General features: G+C 36.6%; 1 protein-coding gene across 9 annotated transcripts in view; it reads left to right on the forward strand.

Moving 5' to 3' along the window:
• The window catches only part of Tmem161b (transmembrane protein 161B), an 85,189-nt gene extending 60,790 nt beyond the window's left edge, over positions 1-24,399 (forward strand). For 8 of the 9 annotated variants that reach the window (XM_021255744.2, XM_021255747.2, XM_021255748.2 and 5 more), the window contains 3 exons: positions 2,494-2,668; positions 3,702-3,798; positions 5,459-24,399. In XM_021255744.2, the coding sequence (XP_021111403.1) occupies positions 2,494-2,668; positions 3,702-3,798; positions 5,459-5,730 (544 nt within the window). In that variant the 3' untranslated portion in view covers positions 5,731-24,399. The remainder of the gene's footprint in view (positions 1-2,493; positions 2,669-3,701; positions 3,799-5,458) is intronic. The other variant, XR_015438989.1, reaches the window with a different exon arrangement.
• The last annotated feature ends 229 nt before the right edge of the window (positions 24,400-24,628 follow it).

Consider the following 24,628-nt stretch of genomic DNA (forward strand, 5'->3'; position numbering starts at 1 on the left):
TAGTAAAACTGGGAAGACAAGGAAACTAGTATTTATGGTAGTTGTCATATACCAGTTATTATGATAGGTTTTGATACTGCACATTTTATCTCATTCATTTGCATAGTAATCATTTGAGTTTTTGTTCTCATTCCATTTAATATATGAAATAATAGACACAGAAGTTTAAATTATTTTGCTGGGTTATTTAGCCAGATTAGGTATATTTAAAACATTTGGTGGCTATACCAACATTTACTTCCCACTTTGTTTATACAGGAAGATGTGGGTCTTCTTATCTCCCTTTTGCATCCCCATTTCTGACCTGTTTCATAGACAGGTCAAACAGAATTATAACCTTAACCCTGCTCTATTCTATTCTTTAATTGTGAATTAACAAGTAATTAGAAGTGGTTTTTAATTTTTGTTCAAAATCCATAGTCCAAATGGTGAATTATGAAGAAATGGCTGCCTATCAGTTAAAGAGAGACAGGTTCTTGCTCTGTCACATAGGCAGATTGGTCTGTGGAAAAGTCTGTTTGTAGTCAGAAGAAAAATGGTTGTAATATTGTTTCAACCTGAAATGTATTTGAACCCATCCATGAGTTCTGCTAGAGCACCAAAAAAATAAACTGTGGATAAAGAGTCCATGTGTGCTTACAGCTGCCTAAGAAGAAAACCAAAGGACTATGCAGTAGACAGAATGACACTGAGCTCTTAGGGGAATTTCTGATGCCTGCCCTGTACCTAGATACTGTACTCTCCAGTTCAGGTTCCATGAGATCCCCATGAGATCAGCATAGCACATACTTCCTTTTTTTTTTGGTACTGGAGATTGAACTCAGGACATTGGGCTTGCCAGATAGGTGTGGTGCCACTGAGCTAAATCCCCAGCCCAAGTAGCAAATATTTCTAATATTACTTTAATCTGAATTAGAAGATCCTTTCTAATGTCTGTTGTCCCAAATCCTGAATGGAAACTGCTGAGCAATTTTCTCATTCACTGCTTTATTCTGCTGCTGTTTTTACCCTCGGTTATCCTCAAAGGTAGCTTGGGATGCTGCCAGTCGGTTCTCCTTGTTACACAACTTTGGGGAGCATAGTATTTGTATGGATGCCCCAGAAAGTCTCAAGGCTGTAGATGGCCTCGGGTCTCCTTACCATTTGTCACATGACTGTCTCCTTCATCCTCTGTTCATTATCATGGAAATATGCTGATAAAAACGCTGTGCCTTTATCCTTTCTGGCCAACAGTGCTTTTCCATTGGAATTTTAGGGCCATTTGCAATCATAACCTTAATAAAAGAGAACAGAAGTAATACATTATGAAACCTTAGTCCCGTTCTCATTTCTGACCTCCATTTCTTAAGCAGTTCAAACAAAATCATACGCTTTTATGTCTTTGCCTTTTCTGTGTCGGGCTCTATCCAACATCGCACTTTCTCTCAGCCGCTCTTCGTGTAAGGGCCCTCAGTTTCTTCCCGAGCGCTGACAGCTGGACAGAAGGCCAACTGAAGATTGATCCCAACTGGGGAGAACTGTTGTGAGGTGTTTTGTTTGTTTAGTCTTTTCCCATTTGTGCTTCTTTATGTCCAACTGCTCTACCTTAATGTTCATCAGAATTCCAGGGAGACCTTTCTAAGTTCCAGCTCCTATCTGGCAGTCAGACAGACCCTGCCTTTCACCAGTCCTATCAAGTCCTTGGTATGTGTTGAGATAAGACTAGGTACCAAGAATAATTTATTTACTATTTTCAAATAAATCAAAATGTAAAAACTGTGGTCTTTAAAAACACAGAATGAAAAACATGAAACTCCAAAGGATACCAGATATTTTATGTTCATTCTAAAATAGTGTAAGAAGTCCCTACTCATGGTCTTGTTTCTGAAAAGATATCCTGCGGGTACATCAGCTCACTGGAGCCCTAACTTTAGTCTTGACTTACTGCTTAGAAAGAAGGCAGCTTCAGCACAGCAGTTTAAGTCACTTACTAGAAATGTGAGACGTTCAGTTTCTTTGTAATATAAATTTCTAAAATTTTCTCTGGTAGTCATAATTGGAAACACAGCAGAGTGAAAGACCCCAACCAAATATGTATCTAATCAGATAAAACTACAACTAATTATAAAGGAGTCCCTGACTGGTTCTACCAGCCTTCTCCTTGTTTCTCTCCTGTGCTCTTGTTTAAAAGCACCCAACTTCTCTTTTCATGTCAGCCAGTTTTTCTTCCATAGATAAGGTTAGGGAGAAAAAAGATCCATGTATTGCTCTACTCCTTTCTTCTGGGTATCTCTTAGTTATACTTTAATGATACATTTATCTGGCTCATTTTCTTATGCCAATGAACATATTACATAAATAAATCTGTGGCAGAATGGGATTCTTTGTTTCAGGTCTTCTTTTTGCTGTAGGTGAGTACAGATTTTCAGTGTCTTAGATGGTAAACAGTAACATACAGCCAGCACCTAGCACTTTGTGATTTTGAGAGCACCGTCTCAACTTTCTGATCTGTAGAATGACAGAAGCTACATTCGATACTCTGCGACTCTGGTTAATAATCCTGCTGTGTGCTTTGCGGTTGGCCATGATGCGTAGTCATCTGCAAGCATATTTAAACTTAGCCCAGAAATGTGTGGATCAGATGAAAAAAGAAGCAGGCCGAATAAGTACAGTTGAGCTACAGAAAATGGTAAGTATCATCCCATAGTTAAAATGAAAAATTACAAAAACTGTTGTTAAAAAAAGAATTTGATTTCTTTAAATGCATAATCATATATCCCGTAATATTCTTCTTGTAAGTAGGTGGGACAATCTCAGGCTGACATATGTCAAAGAGACCTTAGCAGATTTTGGTGCTAAGAAAGGGTCTTGGTTCCTCTTCCTGCCTTAATTGTGTTAAGGGTCCTACAGCTGGGAGGTTCAAAGCAGCTGGGTGCTTAGTGTTGCTAAGTGGGACCCCTCTAATTTATTTCGAAGACATTACAATACATTGAGCAGAGTTTATGATTTAAAGGTAGGAAATACTAGTTTTAGTGGGTAAATTTATTCCTTTTAACATTACTCCATGTACTTAAATGTGAAGTGTAAAGTATGTAACTGAATGGAAATTCCAGAGAAAGAAAAGGGTAGGAACTCACTCACCATTCTAGTGAACCTACGTCCTGATCCTGTCTTTTTTAGAGCTTGGTATTGAATCCTGTTCTTGATTCTCCTCCATAATCAGAGCCATTTAAGTTAACAACTTTTCATATATCTTCATATTCTCCATAATTTGACATCAATCAGATATGTTCATGAAGAATGAGAATTTAATGTTTTTATTTATGAGAGATTTATGCTCATATATCACTCCACCTGCTGTTTTAGTTTGATGTTTTAGTATAGCTCTCCTTAGAGATTGTAGTATTTTGTTTTACCTTTGAAGTAGAAATAGAAGAATAGCATTTGAATTTTAGTGGTTATTTTCTCCAGTGTATATTTATCACTTAATAACTTTGAAAGGAATTTATTGTAATGTTTCCACATCTTAGAAACTTAACCTTCAGGTTGTGACTTTCTGAAGTCAGTTAGAGACATTTATAATAAAGTGCTAACTTAATGTTTAGCTTTCTTCCCATGAAAGGATTACTTACCTATGACACATTTCATTTTGATAATTACATGTTTAATTCACTCATAACATGTCAACTGTGTTAGCTGTCTAAGAATGCTGTTGGTTTCAGGTGGCTCGAGTCTTTTATTACCTTTGTGTCATTGCCCTGCAGTATGTGGCACCTCTGGTAATGCTGCTTCATACAACTCTGCTTTTGAAAACCCTAGGTAAGCATGGCTTGTGTCTTCATTACTTTCTCATCCCTGAGACCCAACACCTGCAGTTTAAAGGAAGAGAGGTTTGTTTTGGCTCACATTCACAGTCCACAGTCAGCTACCTCTAAGCCTGGCACGGAGAGGGCTGTAGTGGCCAAGAGCTGCTCACTGAAGGTGGCCCGGGAGTAGAGACAGAAGGAGATACACCCGACCAGGCCGCACCCTAGTGACCGATCTCTCCGCGTAATGGTAGATTAGGCTGTAGTCCTGAATGTGATTCGCTTACCTTTCAGAAGCCCTGCCAGTGGACACATGAGGTTGGGGGGAACATCCAGATGCAAACCCTAGTAATCAGACCCTGGCAACTGAGAAACAGTTTTTGCTTTAGCCCTACATAAACTTTTGATCATATCTTTTTAAATTGTTGGCATTGAATCCCATTTTTTATTCTCTTCCATAGTTGGAGGCATTTTTGAAGTTAACTTTTTTTGTTTTACTTCTCACATGTTTTCATTTTCTCTATATTTTCTCAAATATGTTCATATAGAACAAGGATTTAATGTTAATATTTAATGTTTATTTAATGCTTGGTTATATTTTCTGTTATTTGCAAAGAAATACACCCTCTTAAAATTGTTTCTCTTTAAAAGTTTTAAGAAGTACTAAAAAGTTTAGCTATAGAAGTTGATTCATCATTCTTGATTTTGAAAACTCAAGTTCATATGATTTTATAACTTTATGCTTTACTTATAAAAATTCTTTGCTAAAGATTAATTCTCAAAATTACCAAGTAACTTGAGGCAGCACTGTTTGATCTTAGTTATTTTTGTTTTCTAAGAGAATAATTTGAGGTTTTGTGGCTTATTTAAATCATAAGGTACTCAAAAATTAATTAATTACAGATTCTCTAGTATAGTGATGGCGAACCTATGGCATGCATGCCAGAGCTGACTATTTGTTATCATTGAAAGCTCAAAAAGGTTTGCCATCACTTTTCTAATGAGTTCAATGTTAGATAACTTATTTTGAAAGGTTAAAGATTTCTCAATGAAAGAACAAAGTCCTCCTAAAAGTCTCTTCACTAAGCTGTCAAGTCCCCTGTGTGATATTATTGGAAAACTCTCATTGTTGCACTGGCAGGTGCCCTTTGCGTGGATCAGGCAGCCTGCCTTGGTGGGGTTCTAAGAACCCTAAGGGAGAGCCTGTGGGTGCAAGTGCCCCTTAGGAATCTGTGGGACTCAGGGGCAGACAGCCCAGTTGTACTGTACGTTATGTGATTTATGTCCTGTGCACCATGGGAAAGTATATAATGAAAGGATTTCTAGTAGATGTTAATAGTTACTCACTCTCAGATCACAGTTTCTCAGAAAGAAATTTATTCTGAAGTAAAAGTAGAAAAGATTTCTGAGAAGACCTTGTGTCCCTGTCACATCAGTAAACGTAGTTGATTTGTCTTATACAAGGAAAAAATTGTTTTTATTATATTACTAGGTTTTCCTGCAGTTAATTAAAAGTATATGAGACATTTTGCTTTTATGTGTACTCTTTTTAATGTGCACAGGTTAGTCTGTCAAATTAAGCACACTCTATATTTCACTTTTTCTTCAACTTTTTTTTTTTATTAAGATCCTTGGAAATTACTCTTTAAAGTTTTGGGTCTTGAATTTTCTAGGTAATCATTCCTGGGGGATCTATCCAGAGTCTTCCTCGCCAGTAGACAGCAGTCTCCACTCCAGTTCTGTTTACTCTGAATTACCATCCACTGATGGGAAGATGAAGGTAACTGTTACGCAAATAACAGTGGCACTGAGCAGCTTAAAAAACATTTTCACTCCTCTCCTTTTTCGAGGACTTCTGTCATTTTTGACATGGTGGATTGCTGCTTGCCTTTTTTCTACAAGCCTCTTTGGGCTTTTTTATCACCAGTATCTGACTGTGGCATGAATCTCAGTTAACAAAAAAAGGATATCCACATCACACTTTGAATTCAGATATTTGGGCCTTCAAAGGGTTGACAAAAACCAGAAGAAAGCAAATACAAAGGATAAAAACCATATCAGAGTATCTTACTGTAAAAGGCTTCCTCTGTACTCTCAGGGTGAAATAATGTAATATTACAAATCACAGGATAGATTGTTAACTGTTACACTGTGGCATTGGGATTTTAACTCACTGTATTGACTAGCATGAGAGGGCTGTCTGCAGAGGTAATACTTGTGATTACCTTGGTTTACAGAAACTTTGGCAGGTTTTAGGACTTACATGACTCCAGTTATTGATTACTCTTAATGGTATTAAGGTACTCTTAGTAGTCATGGTGGCTGCCTACAGAACAATCTTCAAACTGAGCCAAGCTTAGGGGAAGGAGACGAACTTAAGTCACTTCTGTTGATGTATTGCTCTTCAAACAACAACAAAATCCAGCAGAAAGGAAGAGATAGCTACTGTATATTACAGTAAGGAAAGCTGCATAGTTACTTTAGGTTTAATGGTGAGGTACATGCTTGATGTCTGCCAGTATTGCTGCTTGAGAGTAGCAAGAGTACTGTTTTAAAATGCATTCAACCAACTTGAGAGTTCTTTTGGCCATATGGACGTTTGCAATCTTGCTATTGGGTTTGGGCCTGCCTGCCATATTTTATTTTATTCTATGATCCTAAATGGTCCCTTTTAATAGTCTAAAAATATTTATCAATACTGATCAGACTTATAAAAATTACTTTGTAATCCTGCTGACTACTTGTATGTATTGTGTATGTATATATATATATATATATAATATTAAATATATAATATATTGAAGCTATAAAAGATGAAAATATTGGATCCTTGTAAGTTGCTGAATGTATGTTAAAAAAGTGATTTGAATGGATGTATTTGTATCTAGAAATTTTATTTCTGTTTGGAATGAAATTAAAATACATTTTAAAAGTTCAGCAGAGCATGTAGCTTATTTCTTGTGCCTGTGTGTGAGTACTTTAAATTCTATAAATGACTAGATGATTTCTCTTGAATTAAAATGCTTTTCTTATCATTTTCAAAAACCAGTCTTTCCCTCTTAAGACTACAGGTATAATTTATAGCCTTGTTAAACAATACTTGTTTTAAATTTGTAGCATCTAGAATTGAGAATATTAAATTTTATTTTAACAGGCCAGAAATCGAGGTACTTTGGAAGTGAAATGGAAAGAAAAAGTAAAAGTCCTTTGATGCTTTTTACTTCTAAAATCCAAAATGAAAGGTTAAGCTTATAAAGGGAATGACTGTAAGAGATAGAGGTTTTCTTTTTCTTTTTTTTAAATAAATAAATGTTCTCCCATAAAACTGTCATAGGAGACTACATATTATGTTTCAGTGCATTAAGTACTATTTCAAAAGTTAGAATTTGTTTCATGGCTTAAAGTTTACATTCCTTTAATCTTAATGCAGCAAATTCGTGTCTTTTTTGTCCAGGTTTAAATATTTTGGAAATAGCTGATAGTTTAAGAGCTTATTCTTTGGCTGAAATGAATTGTGAATATAGCCTAGTATATTTCATGTGTATTCCTTAATTCCAGGTATCTTGAGATACTTCACCATCACAGAATCAGTGTGTGTCCTACAATAAGGTTATACCAAAGTTTTTTATTTTGTATGTGAAAGTTCTCACATGTTAGATTCAAAAAGAATCTTTCCTGATATTTACAATATTAACTAAAGAGTGGCAGTTTTAAAATAACTATTAAAGTTACTTTGAATTTAAAAGCTTGTACAATGGAGTCATATGAGGGGAAAGGCATAGAATTCATTATTGGATGGAATAACATGTATTTCTAGTATTCTACTGCAGCATTCTTTTTAAAAAACACTCCCTAAGTATACTGTGAACTTGAGAAAACTGTACTTTAAGTAATGGGTTTAGCCTATGTGTTTTTAGCCTTTTAAAGCAAATTTAAACTAGTTTATTTAAGTGTCTTCACACCAGAAATTATGTTCTTTAATTGGAAAACAGTTTGACTTTATATAAACTAATATTTTAATATCCTTAAATTAGACAATTAGAGTTCTTTTACTTTTTATATTGGACTTCAGTCAATATAATATGCTTCATAGCAATATAATATGCATCATTTATTTTTGTTATATATGTTTGCCATGTTAAGTAGGAGGCTTTATAATTTGCTTTCACACAATTTTAAATTTGATTCCCTCCCCTCCCCCTTACCTATTGCCTTATAAAAATCAGACCTGTATTCTTTTTCATACTGCTGCCAATTTGTCTAAAATGAAAATCATAAAATTTTATCTTAATATTTGTGTGCATTTTGGTTCTTATTTTCCCCACAATTTTAGTTGCTGTGCAAAAAATAATCAATGCATGCCACTCTAACAGGTCATTATCTTATTGATTCTGATACAGATATCACTGGTAAAATAGTGTCTTTTCTTCTCAAGTTATGATTCAGAGATACTCATCCATTAGTAGAATTGCAGATCCAGAAAGTAATAAGTAGAACTCATTATGAAATCTGTAATTGGAACTTCACTGGATAGATTTTATTCTTTCAAATGAAATATTCTCAGCATTGTGACAAGTGAATTCTCAGCATTCTCTGAATTGGTATACTTTCTGAGTCACCACAGACTTGAAAATACTCTTATCAAGGTATATGGCTTTATTCAGCAAAATAAAACTAAGTGATTTTGAATGCCTATCACTGTGTGTCTTCATAGAACTTTAGGTGGCTTAAAGAATCAGATTTGAACACACTTATGATCTAGAGCTTGAAACTGGTGACTCCAAAGTTCCACATTCTCATCTTTTAATTCCTGCTTATGTCCATACTTTGGCTCTGTTAACAGAACCAGTTGTATGCCATGAAAATTCTGAGGTAGACACTAGAGATGGTTCAAAAGCTAAAGTCAGCATTTCCTTGCTTTAAAGTAGTAAATATTTTCACTTATTTTTGCTTTCTTAAGAAATAGATATATCATTTTTTGTTTGCTATTGAACTCCTCTTTAGCTCCAAAGTATTTGTTAGGTGGGCCTGTTTTTAGTGAGTATGAGAATCTTGTTTTCCACCTTACTGTTTTTGGTTTTTATTTTTTTCCGTATAATTCTCACATGAGTTCTTCTTTCAGAATATGGTTCATTTTCTTTTTTTGTTGTTGTTTTTTTTCCCATACCAGGGATCAAACTGAGGACCTTGTGCTTGCGAGGCAGGCACAGCACCACTGATCTAAATCCCCGGCCCTGCAGTTCATTTTCTCAAATGAAGTAGTGGGATAATTTTGTGGAAAGAACACTAATTAAAGAATCAAGAAGACATCTCTTCACACCCCATTTCTGCCTGTATAGTTTTACACTTATTAGTTAATTAGTCCCCACTAATTAAATAGAACTGAATTGTCACCATTGTTGTTGACCTCAGTTTTATCATCTATAAAATTATGAGTTCATATTAAATGGCTATATATTTCTAAATCTTATCGATTTCTCTTGGTGTTAGCATGGGAGAAACAGCAATTTTTGGCTTCCTGAATAGCTACAGATCATGTTAAAGAAGGATATTTCGTTGATTGCTAACTGAGAATTCCCAAAGACTCTTCAGGACTATTTTGGTTTGCTCATTTATCTGTTCAGTCAGCGCTGAGTACTTACCAGCAAACTTCCGGAAGGGCAGGCACAGCAGTGAGCCACACATCCTGATCCCTCCTCTCTAGGGGGGACCCTAATGCGGGTGCGCAACACCGGCCACACGGTGGTCACGGTGGTCGGATCTGAGGAGCGGAGGCCGGGAAACGTGGAGTGGGGGACAGAGGTGAAGCTGAGGTTGAAATAGGTTTCCAGGGAAAGCCTCACTGGAAAGGTGGCTCTGAGTGAGGATGGACGTCGCGGGATGGGAGCCATCACGCTGCTGCTTCTCCTTGGTAGACGGAATACGCAGATTACTGGGACTTGGCCCCCAGCTGTGAGGTCTCGGAGGAAATTTTGTTTAAGTGGATAACATTGTATTTCTTTATTCAGCTGGCGTGCTGCGCTGGAGGGAGTGCAGCCATTGAGTTAAATGTTGAGTGTTTGCTAACAGGCAGTAAAGCATGTAACAAATATATAATCTCCTGGGTCTACTTTTTGTAATTTCTCTGTCAAGCGCTTTTAATTTAGTCATACTTATGTTACATCTCAGTAGAATGTTACAGAAACTCAGTTTTCAGGCCTCTAGAACAAAGCGATGTACCCATTGACAGACAAACTGAGCTGGAGTTCCTGAATCCTGCAGATAATCTGTTACACAAGTCAACTACACAAAGGATAACATGACTGAAGACAAATGTGAGTTACTACATCTCACCACAGCTTTAACTCCCTGCAGAATTTCAAATACGTGGTACAGCTCGGATATACAGTGTCAAGTACCCTTTGCCGAAGCACTAAGTGAGGGAGGTGAGTTTCTTTAAGCAGTACTTCACAAAAATTAGCTTTTACTCATGCATTTTTATTTAGAATGCATTTTTCTGCAATTCAACAGTGAAACAGTTTATACTTATGAACAAAAACCTCTAAAAGACTTCAAAAAAGCATGTTACTTTAGATAGTGATGAATAGATATAAGAATTATTGTAATTGTGTTTATATATTTACTTGCTCTTTCATTTCTATTTGTAACATTTCCTTCGAATAATGAAATGTAAGTTTTTTCCAAATATTTAAATTTCTATCATTGTAATAGGGAATCCTTGTTTTGGACAAGTGGGTGATATTTAAAGTTAATATTTTCTCATGAGAAAAAACTGAATTACAGAAACAAAACAAAAGAAAAGGGCAGGGAAATGGACCCCATCACTCGTTGAAGAAGTGTGAGAGAGTCAGCATTCATCTTTTGTTACTATACTTGAGCATTTCTTTCTAAGAAAACTATCTACACTACTATTATAATATAGAAACCCACTTACAAACTGTTTCAGAATAGCTACCATACAAAACAGTGGAAATTACAGAACATTTACATCATCAAGAAAGTCTCCCTGGACAGTGTTCTTTAGTTTATTAATTTGACAAGTATGAGTCACTGGTCTTTTCCACAGAAAATCAAGTTAGAAGTCAGTTTTAGAACATAAATATTTTAGAATGGAATACTTTAAATAAGAAATCACTGTACTCCCTTAAGATCCTTGCATTAGTGATTATGTCAGTGTTTATTTCTAACCAGTTTTCCTTGCATGCAGCCTGACAGTTGGGTACAATTGCCTACTTGGATTTAAAAAAAAAAAAAAAAAATTCTAGTTTATTTGATTAGTATAAATTGAACTAACTAAAAAAGGTAAATTTCATATTGGCTCACTTGAGCGTAATATGCAGAATATTGTCAAAAGACTGAGACTATTAGGCTACAACCCTAACAATAGAATAGGTTTTTTATAGTTATATTCTTCAGCAAGGTGATGATTTCAAACCCGGAGATGAATCCCTGTTATGTCGTTTAGTATTCTCTCCATCAAGCTATAGTAAAATGCCTGTAATACCATTACTATTTATGACAATGAAACCTAATCGTCAGTTTGATTGGTTTGAGAGCTGCCTCGGGAATTAGTAAAGCAAACTTCTAGTGTGTGAGGGAGGAGGCCTTTCTTGGGTACTATATCTGGTCCCTGGCATCTTCCTTTCTGGCACTTTGCCCCGTGCTCTGCTTTCTGGCCACCACGAAGTATGTACACCTCTCCACCATGATGTTTTTGCCTTGGAACCAGCAGACCATGGACTGAAATCGTGAACCAGAGTTGCAGGTGTCAGGTATTTTGTGCCAGCAATGGGAAAGCTGACCAGTGATACTATTTACAAATTTCAAAATATCAAAGAAGTAATCTTCACGTATTCTCTGACTCGGGTAACAAAGCAAGCTGTGGACTGTGACCGAATATCAACATTACTATCACATCTTCAGGTTGTGAATGTTAATCTTCTCTCTTTCTATCCCTAGTTTAAACAAGCTACCCGGGCAGAGTGGCGCATGCCTGTGATCCCAGCACTGGGAAGGCTGAAGCGGGAGTTTGAGGCCAGCCTCAGCTACAAAGCAAGTACTGTCTGAAGAAATCAAAAACCGTAAAATTATAGTACAAATGTTACTCCTATGAACAAAACTGCTGAATGAAGTTCAGTACTGGGTTTTGTTGTGCCCTTATAATAAAGATAGCACACTAGTTCAGAATTTACTTTCAGTGAATTTCTTTCCACCCTAGTTTTCAGGGGGTTTGTTTTTTCGTTTGTTTTTTTTTTTTGGTACTGGGGATCGAACTCAGGACCTTGCGCTTGCACAGCAGGTGGCAGAACCACTGAGCTAAATCCCCGGCCCAGTTTTCAGTTTTACAGTTTATTTTTTAATTTAATTTTTATTTTTGACTGTGTAACAGCTCAAAGAGCAAGATTATACAGAATTCAGTAAAAACTTCAGGAACACTAATTAAAATTCTTAAATTATATTACAATTTTGTTTAAAATAGATAAGTGTGTGTTAGGATGGTAGAAACAGTTAATTCATTACTGTACTTGTCTTTGCTTTAAGTGCATTTACCTAAAACTTTTCCATAACATTAACAAAATTGATGAGTCTTGCGGATAGAATGTATTTGATGGTGTCACATCAATGATCTCACTGCAACAACCACAAATAGTCATTTCAATTCCCACAAAAAACAAAGCCTAAGAGGTACAGTAAGGACGAGATGAACAGGAGTATGCCCAGGCTACCATCGCTCCCAGTTGGAGGAGATTAACAACCAGTTCCTCAGGCAGCCTCCAAACAGTCGAAAGTCGGACACATGCTCAGCTTTTCTATTAGTCTCCCAGGGAGAGGCTGCTGAGTACTCGTCTCCTAGCTATACTGCAGGTCCTCCCAAGCAGCAAAGCCACCCAGCTCTTGTTATTAAATTTACAAGTAGAAGAAGGGGGGACTCAGTGCTAATTCAGAAGATGTTAAACTTGAATCAAATCAGTGTGGAAAAATGGAGGCACCTTGAGACCATAGTGTTAAGTGAAATAGGGCCGGGGATTTAGCTCAGTGGTTTCGCTGCCTGCTGCGCAAGCTCAATGACCCGAGTTCGCTCCCCGGTACCCCCCCCAAAAAAAAAACGTTAAGTGAAATAAGCACACAAGATTAAATAATGCATAGTTTATCTCATATGAAAAACCCAAATTATAAATAAAGAATGAAATAAAAGATGATAGGAAGTAGAGAGAGATGTTTCTCAAATGGGAAGGGAATGAAGAAATAGGGAGGAAGAGGGGAAGGAGATGGAGAGTTAAGATGTGTTATGTACATGTACCAGCTCTCCACAAGGAATGTAAACGTCTGCAAATGTGTACTAATTTTTAAAAAATCAAAAGTAATGGAAACACAACTATATCAATAATTAGAGTGAATGTAAATGGACCAAATCCCAAAATAAAAGTATATTTAGATTACATGAGGAAAACTAAAGTATAACTACATATAGTTATAGGCAAATGTGAAGACATGAAGGGTTGCATATAAAAAGATGAAGAAAAAGCATGAAATACTAAAAGCTAATTTAGTAAAACTATTAGCAAAGTTATAGTAAGATAAAGGCATTTCATCATGAAAAGGGTCATTCAAGAGGAATATATCATAATTATAAATCTGAATACCCAAAACATCTGTAGGATATCGAAAACTGATGGAAGTAAAAAAAAAATAGAGAAATCATACTGTCATACTTAATAGCGTCAGCACACACAACTCAATAGCTGAAAGAAAATGCTGGTAAAACCAGAAATTGAGAACCATACATTTGACCTGTAGATTGTTGCATCAAATAATGACAGTCTCACTCTTTTCAAGGTTACATAGAACTTCATCCATATAGCCATATATTCTAGACTATTAAAAAAACCCTCAAGAAATGTAAAAATACTGAAATCATTCAAAACGTTTTCTGACCACAATGAAATTAGGTTAGAATTTATTATCAAAAAAACAACCAAAATTTTTTTCTCAACTGCCTCGAATTATTAGATTTCTAAATAATGCATAGGTTAAAAAAATACAAAGAAACTAGAAAGTATTTTGTACTGAAAGGTAATGAATATATCATCAAATTTTGATCAGAACAACTTGATAGCCTCAAATTTATGTGTTACAGGTTGCAATAGCCAATAATTTAAAGTTTCCACTGAAAGAAACTAAAGAGCCAGTCAGGGAAAGTAGAATAAAAGGAATAATAAAGCAGAAACCAATGAAATCCTACCAAAATGCATAATAGAGAAAATTAATAAAGCTAAAATGATTATTCCAAAAGGTTAGTGAAATTAATTAAAACCTTGTCAAACCCAATTCAGTATAAAAGAGAATGTAACCAATGTCAGGTTTGACAAAATGTAAAATGACTACAGCCCTTTGTTTTACGTATTCCATTTTTTAGTTTTGTAAAATAGAGGAGTAAATCTCTTCCCTATTGACTCCATCTTGGTTGGAACCAGAAGGTCCCAGCACATAGTTTTAATTTCTGGTTACAGAGACTTTTTTTTTTTTTTTTTTGACCTAATAGTTCATTCAGAGACAGATTTCCATTCACACATTACTGTAGAAGATGTGTCACTCAACACCATTAGTCGTCAAGGAGATGCTACTTAAAACCACAGTGCAGTACCATGACAAAACACTAACGTGACAAAAAGTGAAAAGTCTGACAACACCAAATGTTGACAAAAATATGAAGTAAGTGGAACTCATACTTTGTAGTACAGCTGCTTTGGAAATGATACGTGCCATTTTCAGAAAGTTTTAGTGGTTTCTTGTAAAACTATACACAGACTCCACAACCCAGTGATTCGACATTTCTGTGTGAACCTAAGAGAAATAAAAACATCCGTAAAAGGTTGTCAAAAATGTTCGTAGTAGTTTTATTCGTTACAGCCTTAGAATGGAAACAGCCAGGAACCTATCGAAATATAAACAGTGGTATATTTGTACAGTGTAGAGCATTAAAACTCTCAGTGCACAGGAGGATATACATTTATGTAACCATTTTTGAAAAATACTCTAGTTTCTGCTAAGTTCGAATATATATTTCCTTATGACATGGCAATTTCACTACTAGGTAATAACCTCCCAAATTCCATGCGTATGTTCATTAAAAGACAAGCACACATGTTGCATATGACAGCAGTCTAATGGTTCCAGGCTGAGAAACACATAGGCCTTTCAGTACTAGAATGAATAAATTGTGGTGTATCCTCCTGCAACAGGGATGGCTGACAGAAATGGATAGACTGTGGTAGTCACAATGTAATATTGTATATGTAGTGGGTAGCAATGAAAATGAATAGTTCACAATTACATGTAGCAATGTGAGTGAATCTCACAAATATTGGAACTAAGAAAACATGCAGTATTTTTTTACAGTCCCTACACAAAATGCAGAAACAGCCAAAACATGCTATGAGGAGCATGTGTGATGTAATGACTAAAGTAGCTTTGAACAGGGCTTCTGAGGTGCTGAAACCATACTACTTATTTATGTAGATACTATATACATAATTGCAGCTATATAGATATGAGCTACAGAATTATATACATTTTAGCTGGCTCTTTGCTCCAGAGAAAAAGTTAAAAGTTAATGATGCTTCTGATAAATATCTGATAGACTTAGAATATCACCCTCACTGTAAATACTATGAGACTACATGAAAATGTTTTACTGCCGATGTATTTTAAACTTAATTTTACTTCTAACCACCCCTGAAAGAAAAGTCAAAGCTAATCTGATATCTCATTGTTAAGAGTCTTTTAAATGACTGCTATAATCTTTTAGTATTGGGAATCTTAATCGAACTGTTTGGGATTACAAAAAAGATACCGTGGAATAGTTGCAAAGATACAAAATGATGTTTCAATCCATGTTTTAAGAATTGTTTCCAGCACTGTTAAATGAATCAATTTAAACATTGAAATGTAGGTTATTGGCTCCTGAATGAGGTAGTCAGTAATTTTGATTTTAGGGCCGGGGATTTAGCTCAGTGGTTCCGCCGCCTGCCTCACAAGCGCAAGGACCAGAGTTCGATCCCCGGTACCAAAAATAATAATAATATTAATAATAATAATAATAATTTTGGTTTTAAGAGATGCCACCAAAAAATAGAGCAACTGTTAAGATGGGTAATTATAAGACTGATTGTAAAATCAAAGATGCGTAACTATTTTAACCTTTCAGTTGAGTCTGCTTACCTCGTACCTCTAAAATATTATATAACTTGGTCCTTTAATCTCCTTGTTTATCATGCACCTTAAGTGACACCAGATAATCTTTCAAAGCATGGCACTCAATGCTTGATTGATTACTTGGATCTGGGGATGCACAAGCTATTGTTAATAATAAAGAAAATAAATGAGTCCTTTTGTTACCAATTGATTATATCCTAAACAGCATTTATTAACTTATATGTACACCAGTATTATTATAGGATATTATTATAAAATTTTGGATCAGACTTTAAATACTTTCAAATTCATATATCTGTAAATGTGATTGTGTCTATGAAGATTAAATATTAAGATGTATTCCATTGCTCTTCGGCAGTTTAAGAATTCTTAGTTCTTAAGTATTCCTAGGCAGTGTAGAAATTGTCTCTAGCTGTGTTTCATGTTGCTACTGCCCTAACATTTAGGCTTTCTGAATGGAATCAGGAGTTGAGAATGAGACCTAGGTTATTGCTGCTTCTGCTTATGTGTCATAAGCTTATTCAACATAGTGATCACTCACTGTCTCATATGTTTATACTTAAACTATATGCATATGTAGTATAGCAATCAAATACCCTTACATACCTGTTAAAATAGCTAAAAACCAAAAACCTGACCATACCAATTGCTGGCAAGGATGTGAAACAAAAACTCATTTATTGCCAGTGGGAATGTTAAAGGGTGTGGTCACTTTTGAAGACAGTTTGACAACTTATTGTCAAGAAAACAGTCTTCCTATACTATTCAGCAATTACACTCAGATCTGAAAACTTATGTCAACACAGAAACCTGCATACAAATGTTTAGAGCAGCTCTTTTCATAATTACTCAAAACCAGGCTCAAGATACCCTTCCATAGATGTTAGTTGGATCTAAAATGTCCCCAGAAGGCCCATGTGTGAAGAGGATTGTTTCCCAATAGGGGCACTGTTGAGAGACAGACCCTAAGAGGTGGAGCATAAAGGGGGGGGTCTTAGGACGTTGGGAATGTGCCCTCAAAAGTGACTGTGGGACCCCAGTCCCTTTTGATCCCTCTTGTCCCCAGCCAGTGAGGTCACTGGCTTGTCTTCCGCTCTGCATCTCCTACATTGTGTATTTTACTGCCACAAAACCAATCAGTCATAGACTGTAACTTCCAAAACCGTGAGTAGAAATAAACCTTCCCTCTTCATAAATTGATAATCTTGGGTATTTTTTATAGTAACAGGAAGCTAACATAATAGGTAAATGGATTAAACAAACTGGTATATTCATACACTGGACTACCATTTAGCAATAAAAAGGAATGACCTGTTGAAGCATGTGAAGACATGGATGAATTGTAATTGTGTATTACTCAGTGAAAAAGTCAATCTGAAAACTACTTACTGTTCTATTTCTTGCATGTGCATATAGGCTTCTAATACTATTCTTCAAAAAAGAAACCAGGGCTCTTTGGAAAAGTGGCTGATTCTAGGGTTACAGTAGGCAATATGCAAGATGACCCTGGAGCATCTTGTGCCAGAATATAAGAAAGTGCTCAAGACAAAACAAAAAATCACCAACAGCAACAACAACAACAACAAAACCCTAAAATTAAAGAAAAAACCAAACATGAGAAAAATAGAAAGATGCAGGAGTCAATTGAAAAGTGCTTCCAACAGCCAAATGGGAACAATCTGAACAGCACAATAGATAAAAGTGGTAGCACAGTGTAATGCTGAAGAAGAAAGTAAATATTCATGAGTATATAATTGATATGAATAAGCATTTGATTGATTGCATAGGTAAATAGGGGAGAATGCAGAAGTGTTCTATGTAAGTCGCCTTTCCGTTACTATAACAAATACTTGAGATAACTAACTGATAAAGAGGGAAGGTTTATTTTGGCTCCTTTTTGAAGTTTTAATGCATGATCAGTTGGCCGAGTTGCTTTGGGCCTGTGGTGAAGCAGCACACCATAGCTCATTGCTGAGCAAAACCACACACCTCATGGGTAGGAAGCAAAATAGAAGAGGAAAAGACCCTTCAAGGGCCTGTCTCCAGGGCCCTAAAGGTTCCCTTGAGGCTCCACCTTTCTCAGGTTCCACTGCTTTCCCCGTGGTGCTGAGCATGGCACTTTGCCCCGTGGTCTTCCACATAAAACAATCAGAAAAACCCCAATTGAGAGATATTTAGGGAAATATCAAAACACTCAAGATAACCAAAAACTGGAACAACTTAGGGCCAAGATTTTGGTTTAAAGCAAAGATTTTGGAGACCTGATGACTAAATGTAGTATGGTATCCTAGATATGATCCTGGGACTGAATTAGAGGATATTAGGTAAAAATTGAGGAAATCAGAATGAAGTGTGGACTTTAGGTCATAATACTGTATCAGTGCAGGTTCATTACTTCAGGTAAATACACCATTCTAAAATGCGATGTTAATAGTGGCAATTGGGCTTGGGGTATATGGAGTTCTTTACCATTTTTACAACTTTACTGTAAATTTAAAATTATTCCAAAATTAAAAGTGTATTTTAAAATATATATGGAGTTTAACTAAAGGTTTATTAAACTTTTATGTAAATGTTAGGCTCCAGGATTGCAGAGAGAGTAAAAACAAAGCTCACAGTCTAACTTCTGGATGTAATGGAGTGTTTGCTCTTCTGTAGCAAGACAAGGAGAATAGGGCAAATTAATATGTGTTTTGTGAAGCTAAACTGATCCAGTTTAAAAGATCATTCTCTGATCTGAATTTTCTAGAGTTTATGATGTTAATGTTTTTTGCTTTGAAATGATGCTAACAGATTTGGTCTACAACAAGTGTGATCAAAATATATGGTGAATGTGTAAAATGTTTATGACAGTAAAAGGCAGTGGGGTGTGTTTGAAGTGAGAGAGAGTATTTTGATGGGGATTCATGACAATATATCCATAAATTTTAATTTAAACACCATATTTTTCCATTATACCTTGTACGCTACTCCTATAAAAAGTTGGTTATTGGTCCCTGGAAACAAAAAGTCTGAAATCCACATCATTTAGCCACACAGTTCTTGAAAATTCTTCCAGAAATGTGGCACTCCTATGGAGTACTTGGGTAGAGCCAAAATGCTTGTATTAGTCCCTTTCCTGTCACTGGGTCAAAACACCCAACACTTCCAATTTAAAGGAGGAGAGGTTTATTTGGCTCATAGTTTCAGAGGCTGCAGTCCATGGTGGGCTGGCTCCAAGGCAGGAACAGCATGGTGGCAGGGCCGGGCAGAGGAATGCCATACACCCCATGATGGCCAGGGAGTAGCCAGAGACAAGAATATACTCTTCTAGGTCAAGGCCCCTGATGAGCCACCTCCAAGCAGGCCCTACATCTTAACAGCTCAGGATAGCATCCCCGTGATCCAGTCACTTTCCAAAAGCTCTGCCTCTGAACATATGAGACTTTGGGGGAACAACTTCATGAGGGGCAAAAGCTATCTTGAAAGTTAGAATTTGTTTGGTGAATGGCTGAATATTAAGAAAAGATAAGAGTATTCAGGCAGAAACTGCAAACTTAGCTGTTGGAGTGATATTGAAAGGAAAATATATTCTAAAGTCACAGATGCAGGGTGGCTGTAAGAAACATTATTTAGAACACTGTTTTAGAAGTCTGGGATTCAAAATTAACTGCTTTGAACAGGATTTCTTATCCATAAGATGAAGGGGAAAAAGAAGCTGTCTCAAAATTCCTTGACTAAAATTCTTTTTCCTTGTAACTGTTTATGAAACATAACATATAGCAGAAACACTAAGTATATTCAGCATATACTTATCCTGGATTAAGGCTAGGGAAGCTAAGGAATAGAGTTCAGACTAGACAAAATGGAAGCTGTCTGAGTGGAGTCAGCCATCTTAGACAACTACATTGGAGAGAGGGGCAGTCTTACAACAGAGTATCTTTCCACATTCAGTGCCAAGGCAAAGAGCATGTGCCAGTCTCAGAAGAGGACGGTATTTACTGACAAGCAAAATGAAAAAAAAAAAAAAAGTTGTATCAGCTCTTTTCCTATGTCCCTCTTAATCTCAACATTATCTGTTAAATTTGTAGGTTTTTTTAAGATAGCTGACACATTCCTCCTGGTTGCAGTGCCTCTGAGTTGGGTCATGTTGGAATAGCTGAGCATCCAGCCAAGAGAAAGTTGAATTACAAATATTATGTCATTCAGACTTAATGAAATATATTTATGTGGCATTCTGTTACTTCCATGAGTAGCAACACCATCTAAATATAAGACTGACTTCTAGAATACTTCTGAATCCCAGCATGCTGATTCAGCGATCCACCATTATGTCATAAAATGTTAAGCTAGAAGTGGCTCACCCAATAAAAGCATTATATTATCTTTCTGGATTTTGTAACATTTGTTATTTTCAGTGTTATAATAAATGTGATTTGCTGTGATTTTTAATTCCTAGTAAAATTAACATTTTTTACCTCAGTTTGCATACATGATTCTGTGTTTTTCTTAAAGAAGGTCTGCAAAATCCTTTACGCTTTAGGCTCCATAAAACTGGAACCTGGCTGTGTTTAATTCATTTAGTGGTACTTAAACTCATTCTCTCTCTTGTTCTAACAATCAGACAAACAACAAAAAATTTGTCCTCTGCCTGCTGATGCATAGACGTACAGGGGGATGAAATTTTTATTTCATGTTTAGATTACAAATCTTTTTAAAAAATACCTTTTTGGTTGATCTACTGAATTTCAGTTGTTCACAGTTATTCCAGAATTCTACATGACTACAATACTGTATGTATTTTTCTTTGTTTAATGTTGGAAGATGAAAGACGTAAGAATTGTTTAGAAATGAGGTTACATCGCTGCAAAGGAGGTAAGCAGGGCAGAAGGCAGCTGAGAATTTAAAATCTAAGCCCACATGCAGGGCGTGGGGGTGAATGCCTGTAATCCCAGCCCTCGGAGGCGGCTGAGGCAGGAGGATCACCACGAGTTTGAGGCCAGCCTGGGCTACATAGTGAGTTCAGCACCAGCCTGAACTACAAAGTGAGACCCTGTCTCAAAAAAAAAAAAAGAAAGAAAAGAAATCCAAGGCCAACAACATCTTCTCATCAGTGCAGTAAGTACAAATAGAAGCCATGGACAAAGGAGCTCCTCACTGGCAAAACAAAGAATAGTTTCTGCTTATTCTAGAAGCTGGGCTGATTATTCTGCCTTGAGAGATCGTGCACCATGAGAGAGTCATTAAAATCTATGAGCATTCATGGGGGTTTTGGCAGCTTTGCTACAGTTGATTTATTTTTTCTCTGATTGAAAATGGATAAAAGATTTGGCACATGAATGAAGTTGATCGGAAGAATGAAACTGAAGCTGTACGGCCTTAGCTTTAGAGTGGACTTGAGGGCCACCCTGCTTATCAGAATGTGTAGGCAAAGCCATCGATGGAAGGCTAGACGCTCTGAGTCAGATCCTCCCTATGCTACTTGATGTGGCCTTGTCCTCTGTTGTATTAGGAGGACACCAGGACCTTCTCTATGTCGGGCTACCATGAAAATGAAATCGAGATAATCCATGGTTGGTGTGCAGGAGATAAGGGAATCCCTGTAGAGTATGTGAGGGAGGGACAGTGCTCACCAGACTTGAAATGTCAGGCAAGTGTTTTTTTTATGTGAACATTAAGAAGAGTAAAAGTTTCATAACTTCAAATTCTCGGAGACATATGACTTAAAATATGGTAACCATTGTCGAAATGGGAGCTCATTTATGTTTGAGAATGAATTACAAAGAGGAAAGCCTGACATTTTCTAGAAGTAAAGTACTGACCAAAAAATAAAGCTGAGACAGAAGAGGAAGAGAGTGAGGCTCCAGTGGGAAAGATGGTCATGCTGGCAGTGGTCAGATGGAGTGAGGCTGCCTTTGTACTGAGTGCTCAGTACCATTCTTGCTTTCTAAGTCTACTTTTCCTTGCATGCTGAAAGAAGTATAAAAGATTTTCCTCTTTTTCATGTCAGAAGCCATGGACATGACTGATACATTTTCAGTACGAGTAATAAAAATATTGAGATGGAGGTGAAGAGCAAAATAAAAGATAGAAAATAGGAAGTAGAGAGATGGATCTTTCTCAAATGGGGAGGGGACCAAAAGTGGAGGGAGGGGGAGGGGATGAAAAAGGGATGAAGATGTGCTGTGTATAGTTACTGACTGCACAGAGGGAATGGGAACATGTACTGCAAACATGCACTAATAAAAAAGTTACGAATAGACCTGGATCTACACCTAAATAACTGTGCAAATTACTGCCTCCGTTTCCCAGGTAAAAGGGTGATGAACCTCTCTTCCTCCCTTGAGCCCAGCCCTTGCGCACACTGGGCCAAGCACTCTCCTGCTGGGTCACACTCTCAGCTCCCTTCCTCTTACCAAAAATATTTGTAAAATGGACTCAAAAATCAAAATATGTTGAATTCTTTTGAGTGAAATAGCTATTTAAAACCAAGTTATAGTGTATTTTTCTTTCAAGAGTTAACTTTCTTTTTATACATTTTAATAGTAATGGTACTATCTCAAATTCATTTAAAATTAATTCTTAAGAAACCTAAACTATTGGTACTGCATGTTAATGTCCTTTGGGATTAGCAGCAGACATCATATGTCATCAGATGTTTTGGCGTATCTGCTGCATTTTACACAGTAGTATCTTTATCGGTGATGTTTTCTTGCCCAAATCTCCCTGCTCCTCCTGTTGTTCCCTGGTTCTCAGCCAGTTCTTCCTCAGCTAGTTCTACACATCTTTGCATCCTGATGACCTCCTGATGGGTAACCCTCCTAGAATCTGTGTAGTTAAATAGCTCCCTCTCTTGCACATATAATTACTGTACTCATTCACCTCTTGTTTTCCTACAGACTAGAAGAACCGGGGAAGAAACTGAGGGTTTTTCGACTGTTATATCACAAGGACTTACTAAATAACCTGATTTACAGCCAGGCAAAATAATGTCAATCATAACAAAGGTTATTATCATTAGTTATTCTGAAATTATCTTAAACTTACAGCAAAGTCACAGGTAGAGTACAAAAAACTTAAATTTGCTAAGCTATGTGATAAATTGTCTACAAGTTACTGCTAATATTTTTATGTGTTTTCCTGACACGTGAACATTCTCCTGTATAGTCACACTGCAACCATCAATACCAGGAAATTATATTGATATCTGACTTCTAAACTTTAGACTCAAGTCACTTTTCTCCAATTGTCCCAATAATGCCTTTATAGTGATCTGAGAATTGAGTTCATGTATCGTGTCTCTGCCGTCTGGAATAACTCCTTCATCTTTTGTTTCCGTATAGCCTGAACCAGTTTGAAGACTGTACCAGTTGTTTTGTAGGATGATGCTTAGTTTGGATTTACCTGATGTTTCCTTATGTGTAAATTCACATCACTCTGGCAGGATTATGACCTGAATAACACCAGGCTTTTCTACCAGCTGACACACAATTACTGATCATGTTAAACTTAGACTATTGATTAGAGTGCTGTTTACCTCTGCAATGAGGTTATCACTTTGTAGTTAGTATTTTGTAGAGCAGTACCTCAAAATACCTTGTTCTTTAGATAACAAGTTTATTTACATCCTGTGAACTGGTGTTTATTCTGTGGTTCATCATTTATTACTGTCTTTCTTCATTCTGATGCTCAGATTGTCCTAGCTTTAACCAGTGGACGCCTCTTCATACTGGCATCTGTGACCTTTGATATGTCCAACTTCCTGCTCTGTACCAAGAGGAGTGGCTTTGTCTATTTGAGCTGCTATTGCAAAATACTGCAGTCTGAGTAATTTAAGTCCTAGAGGCTGAAAGTTTAAGATAAAGACAAGTAGCTTTAGTGTCTGTTAATTGCTAGGACTCTGCTTCCGAAATGATGGTGCCTTATTGCTGCACCCTTCTGAGGATGCAAATGCTGTGTCCTCACGTGGTGGAAGGGAGAAGGGCAAAAGACAGTCCTCGTAAAGGCCCTTCCTCTTAATGGTATCACAACTGGGTCTTAGGCTACAATACATGAATCTGGGGGACGACCCATTCACACCACAGCCAGGATTTCCTCCACCCAACATCAATACTTACCTTGCTCAGCCCACCTGATGGCCTTAAGACTATGTTGTGCAGAGAAAGAAAGAGCCAAATTACTCCTGAAATACAGTGGTGCCTCGATCCACGAACTTAATTCATTCCACCATTCTGAGGAAGATGGCTTCGTGTTCTTGCCGGGAAGATGGCTGCATTTGTGTTTGCCACCCAATGTGAATTTGTGAACGGAAGCAAAGTTTTGCCAAACACTTCTGTTTGCAAACCAAATTGTTGGCAAAAAGAGGCATTTGTGAGCTGAGGTACTATTCTATTTTAATAAAAACTAACACTAAATGTTATTGGCTTTTGTTTCAAGTTCTTTGGATCTCTAGACGTGTTTATTTTCTTTCCAGACTAATCTGACTTTCTCTGAGTACATGATGGTGAGAGTTCTGCTTCATCAGAAAGGGATTTTGAGAGGTGTTTTCTTAGTTTCATCGTAAATGTTTGTATTAGTTTAGCTCAGTATTTCTCAGTGGGAGCACTATTTGCATTTATGACAGAAATCCTTTATTGTAGGATTGTTCC

Source organism: Heterocephalus glaber, unplaced genomic scaffold (genome assembly GCF_053883595.1).
Source record: "Heterocephalus glaber isolate CG9 unplaced genomic scaffold, H.glaber_assembly_v1.0 deba00001465, whole genome shotgun sequence".
Classification (NCBI taxonomy): Eukaryota; Metazoa; Chordata; class Mammalia; order Rodentia; family Bathyergidae; genus Heterocephalus; species Heterocephalus glaber.